At 38.0% G+C, this 23,596-nt stretch overlaps 1 protein-coding gene across 2 annotated transcripts; it reads left to right on the top strand.

Annotated features, from left to right (window-relative positions):
- Positions 1 to 1,139: 1,139 nt before the first annotated feature.
- Positions 1,140 to 9,226, top strand: Bsg25d (blastoderm-specific gene 25D). 2 transcript variants are annotated; one of them, XM_076789311.1, is made up of 13 exons: positions 1,140 to 1,419; positions 2,493 to 2,919; positions 3,014 to 3,144; positions 3,311 to 3,510; positions 3,589 to 3,819; positions 3,902 to 4,322; positions 4,394 to 4,554; positions 4,639 to 4,697; positions 4,779 to 4,843; positions 4,926 to 5,789; positions 6,644 to 7,346; positions 7,420 to 7,520; positions 7,704 to 9,226. In XM_076789311.1, the coding sequence occupies exons 2-13, from the start codon at positions 2,538 to 2,540 to the stop codon at positions 7,839 to 7,841; spliced, it is 3,456 nt and encodes a 1,151-aa protein (XP_076645426.1). In that variant the 5' UTR covers positions 1,140 to 1,419; positions 2,493 to 2,537; the 3' UTR covers positions 7,842 to 9,226. The 2 variants fall into 2 exon arrangements, with proteins under 2 accessions (XP_076645426.1, XP_076645427.1); XM_076789312.1 differs by having other exon boundaries at positions 1,140 to 1,472.
- Positions 9,227 to 23,596: the final 14,370 nt, after the last annotated feature.

The raw sequence follows: 23,596 nt of genomic DNA, 5'->3' as shown, positions 1-23,596 counted from the left end.
TATTCAGTTTGGTCGCTTTTAAACTTCGATATGAGATCTGTATTTGTTCGAATTTTTCCGGATTTTCCATTTTTTACAACTAAAGTTTGCAACTACAAACTTGGAAAAAAAATAAAATACGTATCATTACAATTAATATTATTCTTAATTTATATTACTTAGAGATTTTGTACACAAGATTTACATGTTAGTTACATATTTCATATACAACAATTAAGCTGTACGTTCTGGTTAAAAAAATAATGTGCGTTCAGTTTTATGCTAAAGGACTGACCGGTTCTGTCCCAGGAAAGACTGACCGGTTCTGTGCCATGCTAAAAGACTGACCGGTTCTGTTCCAGGAAAGACTGACCGGTTCTGTGCCATGCTAAGGCTGAGCAGATGTCAGCACTATATCGGGAACGCCGAAAACCCGGGCGTGAGCACTCTCATTCCTCTCTGCTCCTATACCTCGTCTGTGGTGATATAGCTATTTTTAATTTTAATTCCTACCACTAACGACGCTGTCAGCAGATTTTAGTTCCAGTTGGTAATACAGGATGTGACACGAAAATGGTAATGGGGTTACGTGACCCCACAAAAGTGGGCCATGAAAATACATTAGATGATAGGTCTATCCTTTCCCTCGTCTGTGGTATGATCTACGCCACGCGATAAAGTATGCAGTGATGTAAGAAAATGTCTATTGAATATCTATACAATTTGGATTTTTTCTTTAATTCAACAATTCCGTTTCCTATTAAATAATTAAAACGTATTTATACGTTGAACTTTTTTTTAATGAAACAATTTTCAAAAGCCTTCTTATGAAAATAACTCAATAAATGTCAATTAAATTAGTATTGTTAATTAAGATTAGTAATTAGCGATGTATGAATATAATAAAAAAAAAACAGTTATTTATATAAGATATATTCTAGATTATTTCTTCTCCGAGGTGGAGTCCAATTTATTCGACTCATTTGTTCCTCGATTAAGCTGATTCGTAAAAGCCCAATTTATGTTAATAGCGAAATCATAAATTAGATAAATACATTTAGATAAATACATTTTTCATTAATTGTAAACGTTTAAACTTGTTTGATGTAATAATGAATACATGTGTAAGTATAATAGCAAAGAGGAAATTTCCTATAGCCTGTTAGGTTTTGAAAAGTTTGCGTATATAGTTGCAGGACATTTATACCAATTTATACGCCATCTGCCGTTATTCATTGTGATTTAATGGATTTAAATCATGTTTATTTTTTTTTTATAATCGTATGACATGAGTAATCGTGGCAATCGTTTCGAACTTTCCTGCGAAACGGTTAGGTCGGATCATAATAGTCAGTTTTTCAACAATACAAGTGTGGAAACTATTAGAAGGTGGCATATTCGTTCACTTGTGGAACTGTCCTTGTGATGTGTGTATACCATGTAAGTAGATGTATATGAACGTACTCCCGTGAAACGAACTTTATAATTGAAAGGTAGGTTATATTCATTTTACAATGCGTATAGCTCATTTTTCATTTAAAGGAAAATTGCTGCAATGAATTTTACTAGAAAAGAGTACTGTTTTCTTCATTTGTAATATCTAGCTACGTAAAACAATGCTTATTACTAAAATTGTTCTATTGTTAATGCAAGTTATTTTGTAACATCGTTTATTACGCAATCTAAAAATAACGAATATTTAATTAGATAATCTCCCTTTGAAGAAACAATTCATTTGATTTAACGATTATTAACGTGCATACATTCATATTGTTAACTTCGTTCTGCATTTGTACTTTCTATATAATCACACATGGTTCTTAGGTTAATATACTATACATTGAATAAAATGTATTTGAATATTATAGAATTGCTTATTATACGTAGAAAATTGAATTAATCTAATTAATAATTAAATATTAAAAATATGTAATTAACGCTTATTTGATTTGGTATAGTAATTATAACTATTATAAAATGGACACCAAATTTTGCTTGTGTAAATTATTCATATTATGTTTCTATTTGTAATTGTTATTGTATCATACATTAACACATGTAGAAGTAATTATAAATATATTTTGAGATTTATATGTTAACATGTAAGCACAAATTATTGTACTACATTTTACTTAAAACTTATTGGGAATACAGAAAATAACTAACTACAGTATAATATTCATAATAAATCTATAAATATGCAAAAGTAAAAGAAAGGAATTTTATAACTTTTAATATATTTCATAACTGCAATTGTGTTTTCATGTAGTTCCACTAAATAAGATAAAACGTATTGATAAAAATAAATAAAAAATCGTATGTTTATAACTTTTTGTGTCTAATTTTTAAATTAGTATATAGTTTTTATATGTAGTTGTGAAGTCTTCTGTATAATTTATCGTATTTTATGTATAATATTGTAAACTGAAATTATATTCTTTTCAACCTCAAAGGTATTGTCTATAATAAATTTGATTTTAATCTATGAAAATGTGATATGATTGTTTTTCTAGATCTATTATACTTTGTAACATCAAAACAAACAATGAAAGGATGCCATGGATGAACATAACAATGATCCTTATGAAGAGCAACTTTATGCTGTGTTTCAAAGTTGCTTAACAAAAGGAGAAACTGAACTGCAAGAGGAGAATTGGCTTACTTTGTGCCATAAATTACATCTTACGGAACAGAGCGAAGAGTTGAAATCTTGTATTAGGAACCATACACAAGAAAAGCATTCTATATCATTCCAAGAATTTCGAACAGCTCTATTGGCTTTATTAGACAAAACACAGGAATTAGTTACTCACGCAGACAAAGATTCTGTTGCGAAGTCACAAAGCAACCTAAATTCACCCATTGTAGATAGTAAAATATGTAGTTCGTTATCACCTACTAATTCCAGATCTACTGTAGATATTCTTAATGTAAAAACAGGTGACTAAACTTTATAAAAATCAATACATATTTCAAAGTAGCACTGATTAGCAAGAGAAAAATTCATTGAGAAATGTAAAATATTGTTTTTCAGATGCAACATTGGATGAAAGCAGACTAAAATGTCTATGGGAAAAAATAGATAGCTGCTTAAAGGAAAATGTAGATTGTGCAACAATGTATTTTATATCGAATTGTTTAGGAATCCCGGCTCTTCCAAAACAAGTAATTGAAATGAAATAAATTCACTAATTTCATAAAAGTTTGTAGTGGAGGTGTATAAATTAGTGATTTATACATTTATAATTTGATTATTATTTTCCTTTGGTTATAATAGATCTGAAAGTCATATTTGTAGCCTTTGAAATTAATATAATACTTTTCTGTGCAGATCATACAATGCATCTTCGAAAGACTTGACCAAAATTGTGATGGATTAATCAGTTTGGATGAATTCTTCATTATATTTCAAAACAGGACGACTATGGAAGAACAATTAATACTGGATAAGAATAATGAATCTATAAGAGAATCAATTAAATCAGATTTTAGGAAACGTACCTTCGACTTGCACACACCTCGCAAAGTTAGGTATGAAAATGTGAAAATTGTAAAGTGGTTTGTTGATAATTGTGAATACACATTTGTTTTCTGTTCATGGAACAACAGTTTTACAAGAAATAGCACATACCTGGACACATGGAAACTTTCTGGTCACACAAACACATTAACGGATAGAAGTATTAAAACTTCAGAAGCTTGTCTATCCGATTTAACAACTACTCTCTGTGAAGAATTGAAAAATTTCAATGATTCGTTGGATCATTCTACAATTCGATCGCATATTACGCTGTTACGAGATGTCTTGATACTATATCAAGAGGAATTGCACAGTCTGAAGTATGTAATAGATTTATCAGTTAAAGCTTTGTAGTTTGAAGAAGTTCGTAGAATTTTTAATAATAAAATTTTTAACTTCTAGTCTTATGATAGAGAATAAAAATAGTGAAAAGGAGAAGTTACGTACAGATGTTGTAGAAGCTAATGAACGTGCGAATGCTCTTGCTCAAGAAATTGATGAGCAACATACACAACAAGAAGTGGTGTTACAAAACTTACGAAAACAGCTGGAACAACGTCACGCTGAAGTTGTGCAAGACCTTTCCAGTCAGCTTAGTTCTGAACGAGAAACAAATTCACGAGCGCTCAAGGCGAAAGATGATCAGCTGCAAATATTGCAGAAAGACAGTCATGAAATGCGAAATAAATTTGTAAATACTTTGCAAGAAAATCAAGTTTTAGAAGCAGAGAACGAGAATCTTCGTAGTAAAATAGAAAAATTAAAACAATCGAACAATGAATTACAAAGTCTAACGAAAGAGTTATCGTTAGAATATGATGAGGTATTTTAAAATGCTTTTTTCCATTGATACATGAACTGTTTGTTTTTTATAATTGTTTGTGTACTATTTAGACTCAAGATATAGAAGTGAAGCATCAACAGGAAGTTATATTTTTAGTTGATCGTATTAAATATTTACAATCAGAAGCTGTTTCTTTACGAGATCAAAATGACGAACTTACTATACAATTGGAGGCATTAAAATTACAACAGAATCATATTAAAGATTTACGGTAATGTGCAAAACATACAAATATTTTATGAACAATATTCTTGCTTTAAGAAATGGATTTAACATTATAATTGTGTCATTACAGACAGAATAATTTAGAAGCTGATTACACAGCTACAAACATACAATCAGATGAGACTGAAGGTAATAGACACAATTATTTATTCAATTTATGTACATTTACGTTTTATTAATGTAGTAACAATGTTCAACATTTTTCATTAGGCAAAGCAGCATTTACAGCAGACGTAGAAGACGATTTAGATATACTTTCCAAACATTCCACACCTGTAAGTGATATTTCGTACATGTTTTGTTTATTTATCCTCAAAGTATACTATATTCGTTTTCATTTCTTCATATATGTTTTAGAATACGAGAAACTGTAAAAAGACAGATTTAAAAAGTTTTAAAGACTTGGTTATAAAACAATTGAAAAGTCTATTAGCAAACAACAATGCATGCACCTTAGAGGATTGTATGTTTAGAACTGAAATTTCAGGAATGGTTGTAAGACTGCAATCAAATTCGATCATACACACATTGAATGAAACAGACACTGTGAAAAGTATCGCATCCGAAATGAAAACGGAATGCGAAGAACGAACAAGTGAATCGTTACGAGATTTTGTTGTTCCTAAATATAAAAATTCTCTTTCTGTTAAGCGAATTACAGTAACAAACAATAATGATAATAATTTCAATATCGATGATAACTTTAACAATCCAGATATTAAAAATGTATCACAGAATAAGGTTCCAAGTCTCAGAGATTATCCTCCCCGTAAAGAAGAACATACGGCTGTTGATCATTCAAAAGCAAATAAGGAAAAAGATTTTACGCTTCATCATTTAAAAATAAGTAACGACGTAAAATCTAACTCAGGTTTAGTAAATCATGAGTCAATCGAAGATGTTCATTTTCTAAAAGTAAGAATACAAGAACTGGAAATTACAAATATCACAGAGAAAAAACAGTTAACCGAACAGTGTGCAGAACTGGAAAGAAGTCTTGAGTTACTGAAAATTGCGTATGAAGAATGCGAAGATTACTGGACTGCTAAATTGGAAGAAGAAAGACAACTTTTTGAGCAAGAACAAAAAATTAGTGACGAAAAATTTTCAGAACTTATAGCTAAAATGGAAGAATATGAAGAATTAATTTGTCCAACAGATAAAATAAAAAATAATGGTCGTTTGTCTCCGATTGAAGAAAGATTTAATTTAGAACAGCAGGTAAGATATTAATTTCTAATTGTACTTATAAATAATTTCACTTCATTATATAGAATTGACAAATGATTTTCGCTATAAAAAGTGTTATAATAAATTTTTGTATCTAAATTATTTCATATAGTACTCACAGTACTTAAAATTAAATATTTAGAAATGTATATTTGTTAAACATACAGGTTGTGCAGCGTAACGGTCGCCTCGATTTTTCGGACACTTCTGGTAATGTGAGAAAAAAAATGCTTGAAACAAAAAATCATGGGTTCTCGATATAATTTTATCTACACAAAATCATGGTCACGTGCATTTTTCTAAATAACACTGTACAACTTTTGCTACGTGGTATTATAGGCGACATTGAGGCGAATTTAATGATGTACAATGTACAATAATCGGTACATTTGTTCAACAACGTGCTGAGAAAAACATTTTTAATGTAATAAGAGTTCTTATGCGTCCTTTTAATTAAATTAAAATGTTTTTCTTAACAAGTTGTTGAACGAATGTACTGATATTGTATATCGTACATCATTGAATTTGTGTTAATGTCACCTACAATACAACAAAGGAAAAGTTATACAGTGTCATTTAAAAGAATGCACGTGACCTTGATTTTGTGTGGAAAAAATTATATTTTTACAATTTGTTGAATATGGAAAACTAATGATTTTTTGTTTCAAGCTGTTTTTCTCACATTACGGGAAGTTTCTGAAAAATCGTGGCGACCATTACGCTGAGCACCTTGTACAGATATCTAGTGAAACGCTTTGTCTATCGTAATGTACTTTTAATGTTTTGACTTACAATTACTATAATTATAAAAATAATGAAAATATGAATTATTTTATTCATTACAGTATTTAGATCTTGTAGAGGAGTTTGAGAAATGGAAAGCTGATATGGAAGACGAAAAGTCTCAGAAAGATAAAGAGATTGATGAATTACGTGAAATGAAGTCTGTAGAACGACCAGTAATGACTGATATATCTATCCAAGTGACGGGTGACCTGATATCGTTTTCTCCGTTAATGCAATCGAATTATGTTCCTAATAATTTGTTCAATATTCAACCGTCCACGGAATTTACATCAAAGTTCACTCAATGCAGTGACAACATTAGCAAATTACCAGAAGAGTTTAAATTCAATCGAATTTTAGAATCTTCAGCCTTAGCAAGTGACTTTATTCCTCGAGTGAAAAAGGAACAGTTTGGCCTTAGCGATTGTAATCCGCGACAAATGCATACAGACTATTCTGTGGCAGGTTTACGTAGTACATGTAAGATTGAAAAACCTGGACCTCAATGGAAGGTAGCAGATGTTGGTGAAAGGTTATCAAGAGAAGAATACAATTTCATGTCAGATCCATTTAAATCGCAAAATTTTAAAGTAGCAACTACTAGCCAATGTATGAGAACTGATGCACAACCACAAGTGTGTAGTGTAAGTCTAAATGTACTGCAGAGCTTAAGTATGAAACTTCAGGCACAAGAGCATAAAAAGCTTCAGTTGCAAGAACGTTTTAAACAACAAAAATATCATATTGAACGTATATTACAACGTAAGCTTCCCGTAGTTTTATTAAAAATAATTTTAATAATTTAACTTTGTTATATCTAATAACATTATTTCAGATATAATATCACAGCATCAATTAGAAGTTACACAATTACAGTATCTGCTTCGTAGTACTCAAGAACGACTACAAATAGAATCACAAACAAATGCGGAACAGGTACATGTGTTTTCTAGCTGCCATGTTTATACATTTAAATAATTTATTCAGAAGCGATCCTATAATTCGTTAGTTCATGTTATCAAAATAGTGTACAGAATAATTGTATCAACTTCGTCAAGATGTTTTTAAAACATCCTAGTTACGTTAATTTTTTTGATAATTCTACACAATTTTTTATAGGCTGAACGACTGATACGGACTGATATATTAGTGAAAGATTTGTATGTAGAAAATGCATATTTATCGTCCAACCTGAAACGTTTACAACAACACTACAATATGATAAAAGGACTGAATGCTGAATCTAATTCAATATGATACTTTAAACAATTATTTGTAATACCGTACTACCGACGTAAATGTTACGGAGTCTGCCTACTTTAATATCGCGGAATTATGCCTAAAAGAATCTGGAATTGTTCACTATGTAACAAATAATGCTTCGCTAATTTTAATGGAATACTAATAACAACGTTCACAACATTTTAGTATCAAAGCATGATTCAGGGACAGATGTAATTTAGATCTAGGTATGTATGTTATTCATTTCAACTAGCATTTTTCCTTTTTGAAGAGAATGTCTAAAATCGATAAGATTGTTAATTATAGTTCTTTCAGAGCTGATTATGAATATTAATTTAATGTCAGGTCATATATTTTTTCATTAAGAGTGTATAGATTCATTCATTCATTCTTGTTGCTTTCAGCATCTCTATGTATGTGTACATATAATGCAATGTCGAATAGACTGTACTAACAATTTGCTGTATATAAAGACTATTTATTTATATTGCTTTAATATTGAATATAATTTGTTGTAGTGATTACGTATTATGTGATCCATAGAGTACAGATTTTTATGCAGATATCGATTTTTGTAGATTATAAATATGAAAATAAAAAAAGATAGATTTCGTCAACAATACAAGGAACATGATTAACCATTGTTATGTATATTATTTCACTATTTTACGTTGGTATCGGTCATAAATGCATAAATATCTGTAGTTCAGTAATCAACGAACAATTGTATACATATATTCTTTGATATAGAGATAAACAAAATTGTAGATTAACTTTTGCACGTGATGTTTATAATATTTATCTATAGGTTTAGATTTTCTTTCTTTTTTTTATGAGAAACGATTTCAGAAGTCTAGTGTTCACTGGTGAGTTGCTTCATGGTTATTAACAGAAATTTATAATCTGTTTTATAATTTATAAGTTGCAACTACAAATGTAATGCGTTTGAGAATCTCAACGAATTTATATTGTCAACTATGTAGTTAACAAACGAACAAACAACTTTCAATCTATCTGCTAATGGTGCAAACCTGTACATGTTAGCTAGTATAAAAAGTGTATGATTATTATTTTTTAGCTTCAACTTCTTAAGTTATTGTATGCAATTCGGGCTCTTTGTTCATATCTCTTGTTCTTATTAGTGTGAATGCCAAAGATTGGAAATAGTGTATAAAGCATGTACGCTGATAATAATGTTTGTTGTTTGTTATGCATAAGTGATTGTTTTTTACCTACATCATTTACTTTACTAGTACTTGTGATGCTGCTTAAAAATCATTGTGTTGTATTGAGATTCGGAACAAATACTTATGCGGAACAAATTAAGTCTATAGCAAATACAAAAATTGATCAATTTAGTCTCATTAGTAAAACAAACTGCTTCCGACTTTTCGCTGTCTCCCGATCGATAATTGAATAAGTGTAGTTATTGAAATATAGAAAGAAAGCAAATGATTATGAAAAGAGTGTACAAATATTGTTGGAAGATGGTCCAAGATATGTTTTTCAAAGTTAGCATTTTGTTATGAATTTGATGTCACTATATTATGTCTGGAAGGAAGGGAGACAATACGTTTACTATTATTTAAGAACAATAGTAGATTAGTCCCCCGATATGGCTTTACTTCGGTAATACTGGCAAAGGGTGTTATCTGATTTACCTCTATGATTTTTATGATACATATGTATATAAAATAATTAATTCTAGAGCTATAAAGATGTAATTTTGTTATTCTAGAGTTTCGTTTTATTTTGAGCCATAAAATCTCCATGACTCTATTTTTACCATGACTTACCCTATAACTAATGGCTCACCTTGTACGTATACTATATCACAATTGAAGAGGGCATCTGGATAATACCACTTCTAAATTGTAGTTACCAGTATTTTGTAAGTAAACTATTGATCTTTGTGCAAATTTTCATTTTCGTACATTTACTTTTATAATAGTCAGGTTTCATCAAACACAAGATATATACTTCGTGACAAAAACAAAAAAGAGATTAATGTTTGTCAATATAAAACTTGTTTACATTTTAAAAATCTGCAAATGCTATACTTGCACAGAGATCCGTGGTTAATCTGTAAAGTGATATTTTAGAAAAAAATCATAAAGACAAAAGTTGTGGCAGTAATTATATATTGTACAACTTAAATCCTCCACCTTGATTCATACGTTCCTTGTTAACTATGTAGGCTGCTATGTTTCGTTTATTAAGCTGTTATAAGTTGAAGTTGGATAATGAAGTATGGAATCTGATTAAAATGAAATACATCGAATCTTACTCATTTAATATGATAATAATGGTCAACGGAGATGAAACTATAACTTCTGTAGCAAAATATTAAAGTGGATGGTTTAAAGAAATGATAGTTTCTTAAAATTTTTCAGTCTGAATTTTTAGATTCCTTTTTAAGAGTGATAGGAAGTAGTTACTATTAAAACACGGATTTTTTTGTTGCTTAACTGAAATTAATTTTACTTCTCTTCCCCATATCCGATATGGGGAAAAAAATTTATTTCTAGAAATGCAAGATTTTCATTTAGTTCATATACATTTTATAAATTGAAGCATTATTAGTTCTGTATTGTCTAATAGATACACATGTAAATCATTCAACATTAAGTATTCAATCAGGTATGTATGAAGGGTTGTACAGTCTAAAGAAATAATTATATATATAATTACATAAGTGTTTTACTTTGGATGTTTCTGATTTCAAATGCATTGCTGCTATATAAAATATTTTGTACATGATATTTATATAAATATTTGTATACTTCCATGTTGCTGCGAAATATGTTTCTCCGTATTTGCCTTAATATTTATTAAGATTATACACTGAACATTCTTCTATGTATTGACACTAATGAAATATATTGCCTTCAAACACTGTATAGTTATTCAATGTGCCGTTCGTCAACGGTAATAATTATGGTAGCCTACTAAGTGACTCGTATAATTCAAGCGGTAATTTTTAAAAATTACAAGATCATAATATAATTCTATATATAATAATAATAGTATAACAATAAAATTGTACAAAATGTATTAATAACAGAAGGGTATGAAAAAAGAATAATTTAAAATGAGGTATCTATTTTTATTTCCATCTAAATAATATTTCTCACCTTTGAGGCTTTCGGGTGTAAGCTATGTTCTTTTGGATTTATATTTCAAAGGAGACTTTATAATTAGACAACTGAGTATTAATGTCAGTACAAGCACGTCTTTCGGCTCCTGGTGTAGCTATAGTTTGCAATGTTTGCGAAACGTTGGCGAAATAATTCAGAAAGGGCACAACTTAAACACGAAAGCCTCAACAATAAGAACTCTATGATGCCTTTTGGTGAAAGCCTCAAATCTTCAAATAATTAAATATAATATTTTTAATTTGAGGGTATTAAATAATAATAGGTAGCTGTTTTGAATTAAACATTTACTTTGCATCAAATTGCTGATTTATTCGCTGTTATTTTGTAACAATACAGTTTTGTCATTTTTACCAATTTTCATCTAATTTTCTAATTCATACGTTATCCAAAAAACACTTTCGTGACATTTTGTGACAAAACTATAAAACTACAGTCTATCATACAGTACTATCGCTAGCAATGTGGTGTTTCCATTTACTTCAAGTCGAGTATTAGGACTCAATTAAAGAGAAAGGAAAATGAAAAGAAGGAGGTAAGCGAAATACGTTCTTAACTTTTCCTATTCATTTATACTAATAAAACCCGACTGCTAGTCCGGACGAAATTGACTTGATCTTAAGGGGATTCATCGTTACACTTTTAGAATGTATTGCGGTAGGAATTCTACAATGTTTAAGATCTCAAGTAAAAGTGAAAGACCGCAATATAAGATAAAACTATATTGGTATAACATAAGTATAAAAGTGGTATAAATGGTAGGTATAAAAATCTAGCGCATGTGCAGCGCCGCGCCGCACCAGCTGGCTTTGCAAACCATACAGGGGTGTAGAACCGTCTCCGCAGAGACGACGTGCTTCTTCGCGGCCATGCCTCGCCTTAAACTAATGGTGCAGGAGCCGGCCACTGGTTACCAGAAAGTCTACCGCCAACAACACCCAGCCCCCAGCGACAGCCTTTTTATGTGGTGGTGATCGCATTGCGGATACCCCACCCTCCCTGGGAAGATAGACGGGGATATGTGGGACTCCCACCCGAAGGGATACACCCACTAACTCCACCACGGTGACCTCCCAGAGCTAACGGGCGACAATTAGGAACTCGTATTGAAAACAACTCGCCGTCCCCCTCCACAACAATAACACCCCCGGGGAAGTAAAGCTTCCCCCTCCCAATTCCTAATCTAATAGGACACAGCGCGGGTCACACACCCGGTGTCCCCCATCCCGGAGGGCAGCTCGGTTAGGCTCCGCGAGCCCCAGATCGCGACACCCCGCTGTCCTCGGCAACTCCCTACTTCGCTTAGGGAAAAGGAGCCCCGTAGGTCCCCGCCTCGGCCAAAGGAGGAAGTCACCGCTCGCGGTAAGAGGTAAGAGACCGGGGGCGTCTTCCGGCACGCCCCAACTCATCCACCCCACCCCCCGCAGATGCCCCGGAAACGACCGGACAGCCGACCGAATTGACGGGAGGAACAATTAAGCGGCTCCTGCCGCCCGTACGGATGGCCCACCCCTGGGGGGGGGGGCAGTACATATCCCCCCCCCCCCATGGCGGTCGTGGGGGATGAGCTCCGCCATCTCTGCGTCTGTCCCGCAGTGGGGACCGACGAGCCTTGGGGAAACGTTCCCCAGCGGCTTGCCTCCTTGCGGAGAGGGGGTCTCCCCGAGTGACAGTCTGACTCCGAAGGGAGCCCACACGGTCAATGGCGTCTACCGTCCTCCTCTAGAAATGATCAGCACTGCGGTATTCCGCAGGGGTCGCCTGCTGTTCAACATCGGGGGCCAGAACTAAGGACCCGGCGTCTTAACGCGGGGCCGGTGCACTTCATGGCCCCTTACGGAACCAGTATGTGGTTCTGCAGCTTGCCGCTTCCAACACGGGCTGTGCGATAGTTCGGTCCATTCTGCCCATACTGGAGTTATGTTGCAGGAAGCGGGGAAGGCTCTCCTACCGCCCACCTACGGGCATGGGAGTACCAGCACCAGGGAGTACCTGGCCAGGATAGGGAAAGAATTGGCGATACAGTGCTATCACTGTGGAGACGGTGGAGACACGTTGGGCACACGTTGGAAGAATAGCCAGGCGGTTCGGGCCGTGTCGTGTCCTCAGAGTGACCTTGGGTTGGGTCCTCTCGCTGCCGGCCCTGGTCGGCAACACGGTCGAACGCACAACACAGCGCATGAAAAGATATTGACGTAGACAGGAAAAATTTTCCTCTTTCGCACCAAGTTCACAATGCATACGGAAAAACCCAAATGTTTATTCATTATTTTATGATAGGTAGGTGGTCACCGACTACCGAGGACGCAGGTAAAATAAAAATGTTCCGATTCTAGGGACATTTAATTTTTGCATTATTCCTCGCTAGAATTGTCGTTCCGCCCATTGTTGGGCGACGCAGTGCCATCACTGCAGGGAGGCCCGTCCCGGTCCCACGGCGCGGTATACACTGGAAGAGTGCCAAACGTGGTCGGGAGCGCGCTGTGTCCTTAGGGGCGTTACCGGGTGGGACCTCTCACCGCTGACCATGTGGTCGAGCACAACGAGGGGTCGTGGAAAGTGATGGCCTCCTTCTGCGAAGAAGTAATACCGCAGAAGGAGGCGGCGGAGAGGGAGAGAGAGCGAGACCCCTTCTCCGTGAGGAGGCAAGCCGCTGGGGGACGTCCAGCAGGACTTGTCGGCCCCCACTGCGGAGCGGACGCAGAGATAGCGGTCTTGGGCGGAGCTGATCCCCCACGGCCGCCATGGAGGGTGGGGGGGTGCCATGTCCTACCTCCCTCGCAGGGGTGGGATATTCGTGCAGGCGGGAGGAGCCGCTTAATTGCTTCTCCCGTCAATTCGGCTGCCTGGCCGGTCGTCTTCGTGGCGTCTACGTAGGGGGGGGGGGCGAAACATGCCCCCCGTTACCTCTTACCGCGAACGGTGACTTCCTCCCTAGGCCGGGGCGGGGACCTACGGGAAAGGGGATACCGCGTGGGTGATCAGGGCGGTGTCCTACTAGATTAGGTATTGGTCGGTGGAGGAAACTTTCGCCGGGGTGTGATTTTTGGGGAGGAGGGTGGCTAGTTGTTTTCGATACGATTTCCTGGCCCCGGCTTTCAAGCTGGTGTTGAACGCCTGCCTGTGCCGGGGGGTCTTCCCGGGCGTATGGAAGTCGGCAAGGTTGGTCCTCCTCCGCAAGGGAGGCGGGCCCGCAGATTCTCCCTCTGCGTACCGGCCCATTTGTGTCCTCGACGAGGCATGCAAGATCTACGAGAAAATTCTTGCGGATCGTTTCGTCGAGTATCTGTCCCATGTTGGTCCCGACTTGAGCGACAGCCAATTCGGATTCCGGAGGAGGCGATCGACGGTGGACGCGGTCATGCGTCTTGCTTCCCTCCGGACCGCGGCTGTCGCTCGGGGCAAGGTGTTGTTGGCTGTGGGGTTGGATATAACCACTGCCTCAACGCCCTGCCCTAGCACACGGTAATAAGGGCCCCGGACTATTTCCGGATGTCCCTTACCTCCGAGCAGTGATTCAGGACTACCTGTCGGACACGTGGTTTCAGTTTCTGGGACGGTACGGCATAATCCGAAGGGAGGTGATGCACCGCGGGGTCCCGCAGGGGTCAGTCCTTGGGCCTTGTATGACGCGGTGCTGCGCGCCTCGCTTCTCCCCCGAAGTCAGTGTCATCTGCTACGCAAGCTGCTGTTGCTGACATGGGTAGTCCAATTGTCCGGGCCCTCTTTCCCATTCTGGCAGAATGGTGCAGGAGGCGGGACGACTCACCTACCGCAGAATTGACGGTGGTGGTCGGAGCTAATCCCCCACCACCGCCATGGGGGTGGGGGAGGACATGTACCGCCCCCCAGGGGAGGGCCATCCGTGCGAGCGGGAGGAGCCGCTTAATTGCTCCTCCCGTCAATTTGGTCGGCTGGCGTCGCGGAAGCTGCTCCCGGTCATCTCTTACCACGATCGGTGACTTCCTCCTTTGGCCGAGGCGGGGACCTACGAGGCTTCTTTTCCCTGAGCGAGGTGAGGAGTTGCCGAGGACAGCGGGGTGTCGCGATCTGGAGCTCGCGGCGCCTAACCGAGCTGTCCTCCGGGATGGGGGACGCAGGGTGTGTGACCCGCGCTGTGTCCTATTAGATTAGGCATTGGGAGGGGGAAACTTTACTTCCTCCAGGGTGTCATTGTTGTGCAGGGGGGCGGTGAGTTGTTCGATACGAGTTCCGCGCCGTCTTCCGTTAGCTCAAAGAGGTCACCGTGGTGGAGTTAGTGGGTGTATTCCTTCGGGGTGAGTTCCACGTATCCCCGTCTCTCTCCCCATGAAGGGCGGGGAATCCGCAATACGATTACCACTACGTAAAAAAGGGGGTGGAGAGGCCGCCTCACGCAGGTGCTCTCGACAGTGCACTCTCGTTAGTGCGATAAATTTCTATTTGGCATATAATAATTGCTCTTAGACCCCGCATTGCCAGTGTGTCAAAACCGTGCATCTTAGGTAACAATTCTTTTATTGTACACTTACCCTCAATTCATTCGCGACACCAACACTTGTAATAACAATTGATTCAGTATATATGTTCAGCCGCGAGTTAACGGGAGATTCCCTTGAAAATCCGCGGCACCGTTATTTCAAGGTGTGACCAGGGACCGATTCTTGGGACCATAGCTGCACCGTTTTACTCGCGGCTGACAAATCTGCACAACCCAACATTTGGGGTGCAGATGGTCAACACGTTTTATGACACGTGCCTCTAGGGCTGTTTCTGAGAAAGTCGCCTTAACGAAACCTTTCCAAATTGCCCATTAGAGTTTTCCTCGTGCCCTCAGCAGCTGACCGTACTGTCATAAAACGTAGACTTACAAAGGTGGCATCGCGGCACTATCCGACGATCCTCCGCCGATGAACCTCGGACCCACAGCTGTGATTTCACCCGCCGAAATCCAGCGACGTTGCCAGCCCGACAACCGAACACCCCCACTCCACACCAACTCACTCCGAGAGCATGGAGTGGAGTTGGGGTAAAAAATCAGTCTAACTACAACTCCTGCACAAAGAACAACTAGTCTAGGCTCCGGAACTGGTCAATCACGCGGACCAGCGGAGGAGATCTTTTTTATCTCAAAAGATCCCAGGCTCTAACAAACAGGAATATGTTCGGTACAACGTCCTTTAAATAACCGTACAAAAATCTTTTCCTACCTCGTCCTACTTTAGAAGTTATAGTTGTTTAAAGCTGACAATGTCGTGGCGACCGCGCGGTCGCCGCGCGTTGGTCGTTGTGAAGCGCGAGATAACCCAAGAACTCTTAGCACTGAAATCCGAACTCTAAACATCCGAAATGCTTATATTTATTATTAATAAAAAAATTTCATTTTATACTTCAAACAATTTCCTCGTCTTATGAAATAGACACAGATAAATTTGGACAATACGCACAAAGCACAGCAAAATATTTTATTGACCACTACGGGTGGTATTATATGCCAGCCTCCATTCATAAATTATTAATTCATGGAAAGGAGATAATACAGCATGCATTACTTCCGATTGGCCAATTATCTGAAGAGGCTCAAGAAACAAGACACAAAGATTTAAAAAAAATTAGGACCAAAAATACTCGCAAAATTTCTAGAATCGCTACAAATGAAGATACACTGCACAAATTGTTATTAACATCAGACCCACATATTTCGGCAACGAGAATAAGATCTTATAAGAAGACAATCAAACAATTCAGTACAGAGGCTAAAGAATTATTAAAAAAATAAAGAAAACAAAAGCCACCCACTCCTTTAACAACAAAATGGTAAGATTAATTAATATACTTCTTATTTTATCAATTAAAAAAATATTAATATTACTTTTGCTCGCAATATATATTTGTGACGTTAGATACCGTACTTAATAACTTGTATACCTGTACATTTTATTAAAAATTTTAATAACATAATTACATTATATATAAAAAATTATAAGATTTGAATTTCGAACTATTATACAATGGTTTTAATAAGGAAAGCAACTGATTCAACAACTAAATAAAAGTTTATAAAAATAATTAATTAACAAATTAAACAAAAAATATTTTCTAACATGTATGATCCCATTTCAATATCTCAAACGGTTCAAAAGTTATACACAAATGTCACTAAATTCTGCGATCCGGACCACTGTGCGGCGGCCGCGACTCTTCGTGTCTCTTACCCATACGCTGTCTTTCTTTGTGTCCGAAACTTAAATACCTAGTACACAAGTAAATATCACCAGTAAAAATGCCATGAATATGTTAGTGAAAGTCCCACAAACAAATAATGAAAAATTAAGAAGTTCTCGAGCTTCGCTGTCCTTTTCTATGTTCGGCATTGAATCAAACAATAGTAGTGTCTCGTCGGCAGCATTTCCCCGCAGTGACTTTGACAGATAATTCATAGGAGACACGAATTACTACGTGTTTACCGACAGCGGCGAACTGTAAATGGCGGTAAACTATCGCTGTCCTTTTTTACGTTCGGCACTTCGTCAAAGAATAGTCCTCCGACCACCGCAAGACCCGGGCTGCTGACATATAACGCGGGTTCACTGTATTGATTTATGGCGTACTAATTAGCTTTTTATTTATTATGCATTTGTTTCAATTGTGAGTTAAAATATAGGTTACTAAATTAGCAGTTTATACTATAAACTTTATATACAGAGTGTCCCAAATAAAAGTACAAATGTTGTACTTCATTGTAACTTTTTCCTTTGCGAAAATGTTCTTCGCGGCTTTGTTTATGAGTTATTAATGAAAAACATGGACCAATCAGAGGGCGGCTACAGTGGAGGGATATTTTTGCTTGACTTTTCGGCATCGCAGAACTCAGGAAGAGAAAGAGACATGCACATTTGAGGTTGTCATAAATTAGCCTACGTCCTACGATACTGTCTCGGCGAAGACGAGAAGACTGTCCTGCGACCTCGGTGCAGGTCGTTAGACCGGGGAAATTGAGGGGAATACAGTTACCCTCTGTCTGCCAATACCGGATTATTCACGTGACATTGTGCCACATGCACGACAGAGGCGAAGCGCGTCATGTGGCGGAAGCGTGGGGGTATTCGCCGCCGGAAAATGGGGGAATAGCGTCGTAGAAGGCGAAGGGTAGAATGAGAGACAGATCAAGGCGGTGGGCACAGCTCAAGATTGTGTGAGTGCATCCCCTCCCTAGTTCCGCACACGTACCCGAGTTTTGCAAGGGTACGGGAGGCCCGCTCTCATTTGTTAACAATGCAAAAATAGTACTGTTCTGTAGTCAAAATCGCTAGATAAAAGTTCAATCTAGGGTGAAAAGGTCCTCAGAAGTCGTACTTTTGCGTTTTTTAGCCGTAATTTGCAATATTCAGCAGCATACTGCTTGTCGAGTGACATTATCGTAAATATCGAGAGATTCAGAGCTCGTATGGAGTTCGTTGGACCTTTCCACCCTAGCGGGAACATATAGGAACTCAATGCCACGCCGATCACGTTGTATGCTTACGTATCAAACAAATGAAAGCGGGCACCCAGAAAAATTAGATCATTGAGTATTTCATCAAAATATAGTTCCGAAATTTTTCGCTACGAGCGCTGTACTATGTTCCCGATCTGTCTCATCGTCAGTAGTCACTGTATCGGTAAAACAGAGGCCTATAGGAGCAAGCGCGGCGCGAAAGCGTGGATGGCGTGTACGTGTGCGACGGCGATCGCAAGGGTCCGGGATGCCTGGAAATATTTCCCAATAATGCAGAGACGGGACTTTTCCATAGTGAAAAGAGCTAGATAAAGGTTCAATCTAGGGTGGAAAGGTCCTCAGAAGTCCTACTTTTGCGTCATCGGGAAATGATTAGCTATATTCGGCAGCATGTTGTCCGCCAGAGAGGCCTGTAGGAGCATGAGCGGCGCGTCAACATGGATGGCGCTGTCGTAGCTTCGTTCGAATAGCCGTGCCGTGGCACACTCACACACCGCCTGATCAGCGTGTACGTGTGCCGTCGGCGATCGCAAGGGTCAGGGATGCCTGGAAATATTTCCCAATAATGCAGTCACGGGACTTGTCAATGGTGAAAAGAGCTAGATGAAAGTTCTATCTAGGGTGGAAAGGTCCTCAGAAGTCGTACTTTTGCATCATCGAGAAATGGTTAGCAATATTCGGCAGCACGTCGTTTCTCAGGGAGGCTATGGGAACTGACATGGCGGCACACTCACACACCGCCTGGTCGGCGTGTACGTGTGCCTACGAGGGCTGGAAGGGTCTGGAATTCCGCAACCCATTTCTCTATAATACAGGGATGTGAATTTTCAGTAATGATTCGCACTAGATAAAAGGATCAACCTAACATGCTGAATCCCTCGAAAATCCGTAAAAATTATTGTTTGCGAAATGTAACAAATGGTTTGACAAACTATATTTAAATAAATGATTCTTTTCTAGTTTTTATCTCTAGATACAAGTGAACGCATTCCAAATATTTTCAGTAAAAATTTGCTTTCTATAACTCCGTGCCGTGACATTGACACTGGAGGGTGTCATAAATTAGCCCTCCCACGACACTGTCCCGCCGAAGACGAAAGAACTTTCCTGTAACCTCGGTGCAAAACACAGTCATTCTCTAAAGTCTGAAACATCACCGCTTCGCACGAATGTACGATTGCCTAGTAAATATGATCCAAATTATATCATGTTTGGTGTCAATTTTATCAGGAAAATGGCGCGAATGTGTTGAGAGAAGTTTCATGAATATATTATGAAAAACAAAAGAATTGGGACATTGCATTAGTATTGTCTCACCGATATACCTGACCCCGCATAATGTTACACTCTTCGGCGGTCTAGCTTCTGGCCCCTTTGAAAGGTAGACACTTGGGGGCGTCATAAATTACCTGTTCTCCGATAGTGTCCTGCCGAAGACGAAAGAGCTGGCATGCAGCCTCGGTGCGAAACACAGTCATTCTCTGAAATCTGAAACATCGTCGCTTCGAACAAATGTACGAATGCGTAGTAAATATGATACAAATTATACCATGTTTGGTGTCATTTTTATCAGAAACATTCCACAAATGTGTTGAGAGAGGTTTCATGAAACAATAATGGAAAACAAAAAAGATTATGACATTCCATCGGGATTGTCTTACCGATATACCTGACCTTGCACAATGTTACACCCTTCGGCGGTCTAGCTTCTGGGTCTTTCGACAGGTACACGCTTGAGGGTGTCAGAAACTAGCCCTCCCAATATAACCCCAGATAGAAGAGCTAAGGGGCACAGAATGCCTGTGGGATTAGGACAAGTTTCACCGATACGTAATGTTACGATAAAAATTACAATCTCATTAAAGACAGTCCAAATGATGCTTCATGTTTTTAATCTATTTATTAATACATGCTTTTATTTTTTTATGCTTTTATGTTTTTAATCAGAACAATATTGTTAATACGAATGACTTCTTGAGCTTATCTAGAGCATTTGGACCGTCTTTAATGAGATTGTAATTTTAACTTTCAAATTTTAATACAAATTTTTTTATCTTTCATTCGTTATTCGAAATTTTTATTTCGATAACTATTTTGCCCAACTCTGCGTATTGATAATATCATTAAAATATACTTACGAAGTTACATACGCCTAGAAGGTATGACAAGAAGGTAAAGTATGACAATTTTTTGAGGAGTGCGGTAACTTCGTGAGGATATTTTAATGATATTATCGATACGTATGCAACTTCATTCGAAACAAATTCGTCGGAATTCCAGAAATATTTAATTTAATTTAATTTAATTTAATTTAATTTAATTTAATTTAATTTAATACAAAATTTAATGCAAATAAAGATTATGCACATGTTTGCTAAATATACCTACTGTAATTGTAAAAAAAACCAAGTATATTAAAAGTTACGTTATAAGTTATGAATGAAGTACCGTTATTACCATTATGTATTTCATAAAAACGCAGAAACTCTCGGACCCCGCGTACCGTCAGGCCGGCCAGACAATGCATACAGAAATCCATATAAAATGCGGAACATTGCAAGCGTAGTCGGCCTGGCCGTTCGGTGTGCCGGTCGTTGGGTGTAACATGGGTCAGGTACATCGGTGAGACAATACTAATGCAATGTCATCATTTTTTTTGTTTTTCCTTATTTTTTCCTGAAACCTCTCTCAACACATTCGTGGAATGTTTCTGATAAAAATGATACCAAACATGGTATAATTTGTATCATATTTACTACACATTCGTACATTTGTTCGGAGCGACGATGTTTCAGATTTCAGAGAATGACTGTGTTTCGCACCGAGGCTGCATGCCAGCTCTTTCGTCTTTGGCTGGACACTATCGGAGAAGGGCCAATTTATGACGCGCCCAAGTGTCTACCCTTCGAAGGGGCTAGAAGCTAGACCGCCGAAGAGTGTAACATCATGCGGGGTCAGGTATATCGGTGAAACAATACTAATGCAATGTCCCAATTCTTTTGTTTTTCATAATATATTCATGAAACTTCTCTCAACACATTCGTGTCATTTTCCTGATAAAATTGACACCAAACATGATATAATTTGGATCATATTTACTAGGCAATCGTACATTCGTGCGAAGCGGCGATGTTTCAGACTTTAGAGAATGACTGTGTTTTGCACCGAGGTTACAGGAAAGTTCTTTCGTCTTCGGCGAGACAGTGTCGTGGGAGGGCTATTTTATGACACCCTCCAGTGTCAATGTTATGGAGCGGGCCATCGACGCAAGATACTAATTCGCAACAGGTTGCTTTCAAACCATTAGAGATATTGAAATCAAATTTTCACAGAAAATATTTAGAATATATTCATTTTTTCTGGAGATAAAAACTAGAAAAAATCAATTGATAAATATAGTTTTCCCAACTATTTGTTACATTTCGCGAACAATAATTTTTAGGGATTTTTGAGGGATTCAGCATGTTAGGTTGATCTTTTTATCTAGTGCCATTACTGAAAATTCACATCCTTGTATTATCCAACCTTTCAAGATGCTAATTTGCTAAAGCGCTTTTCACTATGAAATAGTCCCGTCTCTGTATTATTGGGATATGGTTAGTGGCATCCCGGACCCTTGCGATCAGCGTAGGCACACGTACACGCCGACCAGGCGGGGCACTCGGGGCATGCCCTGGTCAGGTTCGGTTCCCTCCCCTTAATCTGACGACACTGCCTTGGTGCAGAGCACAGTCACACTCTCTAAAATCTAAATCTAAAACTCCTGAGACTCCCCACCATGCTCCTATGGAGTGTGGGAGAAGGGGTCAGGGGGCTAGGAACCTATATAGGAGCTTGTCTCCAGAGAGATAAAAGTACGGTAGGGTAATATGAAGTGGTCAGTGGTAGGGGAACCGGCACAAACAAAACCGCGATAAAACATCATTGCTGAGGTCGGATGTACGAGAGCTTTTGTGCAGCAGCGTTGTAGTACATTTTTTATCGTCAATTAAACAAGTTGGTATGATGCAAATTATATCATGTATGATGACATTATTGTTGGTATACGGATATATGTATACATAGATTATATGTAGATTTGGATACCGGCCGTTGCGCGGTATCCTGTGTGATATGAGCCGCGAGGATCGAGGCGGCGAGAAGAAAGCTCACCACCAAAGGCTGCAATCGGCTTTCACGGCTGAAACTTTAATCGCTTATTACACGAGTACAGTGTTGTCGCGATGAGTATAACTACCTCGGGTCTGAAATTTCACACTTTTCGTTTACAGACACGATTCCCCGAGATTCCTTTACCCTTTGCCGCCAGCACAGCGTCGAGCCGAGCGACCAACACTAGCATGTCGGTGAGACACTACTAAAGCAAAGACAAAACTCTTTTGTTATTTATTATTTATTCATGAAACTTTTATCACCACATTCGTGGCATTTTTCTGATTAAAATGATATCAAACACGACATAATTTGGATTATATTTATTTGTTTAATTGACGATAATAAGATTTTAAATTACAAAACTACATATGCAAATATGCACCGAATTATGTCATATTTGGTTTCATTTTAACCAGAAAAATGTTACAAAATTCCTGGTGAAAATTTGGTCACAAATAAATGAAAAATAGAAAAGTTTTACAATTGTATTTATTACTCAAGCAGTGATCGATGCTTCTGATGTTTGTCGACTACTCGACTTCTAGTCTCTCTTTCTTTTTCATTCACTGTCTTCGTTGCGTCCGAAACTTGTAAATATGATCCAAATTATTGGATCCAAAAATTAAAAAAGTTGCAATCTTTTGCTTCGCATACATTAGTGTGAGTCTCACCGATACTCGACCCCTCGCTGGCTTTGTCGGCTAGATATTTGGGGCATATATCGAGTAAAAACTGTATTGCTAATCACGTGGACCGAGAGAAACTCTCAGTCGGTTTCTTTAAACCGTTTATTTTATAATTACCATAAATAGTACAGTTCGCTTAGTTGTAAATCTAGTCTAAGTCTATATAGTTAATCAATTAAGTGCGCGACCACTAGCTATAAAACCACTTCGGTTTGACCACCTTGCTATTCCCCCATTATGGAAACGATCCAGTAACGAAACAAGTTTCATTCATTAGTATGCTACTAAATTGTACTT

Source organism: Halictus rubicundus, chromosome 6 (genome assembly GCF_050948215.1).
Source record: "Halictus rubicundus isolate RS-2024b chromosome 6, iyHalRubi1_principal, whole genome shotgun sequence".
NCBI lineage: Eukaryota > Metazoa > Arthropoda > Insecta > Hymenoptera > Halictidae > Halictus > Halictus rubicundus.
This window is presented reverse-complemented; position numbering and strand designations above follow the sequence as displayed.

Bases quoted from the DNA above. Each gene is read 5' to 3' on its own strand.
- Bsg25d (XM_076789311.1), top strand. From the start codon at position 2,538: ATGGATGAACATAACAATGATCCTTATGAAGAGCAACTTTATGCTGTG. The intron at 4,844-4,925 runs GTAAGTGATATT...TATATGTTTTAG, and splicing joins TTTCCAAACATTCCACACCT to AATACGAGAAACTGTAAAAA. The intron at 5,790-6,643 runs GTAAGATATTAA...TATTCATTACAG, and splicing joins GATTTAATTTAGAACAGCAG to TATTTAGATCTTGTAGAGGA.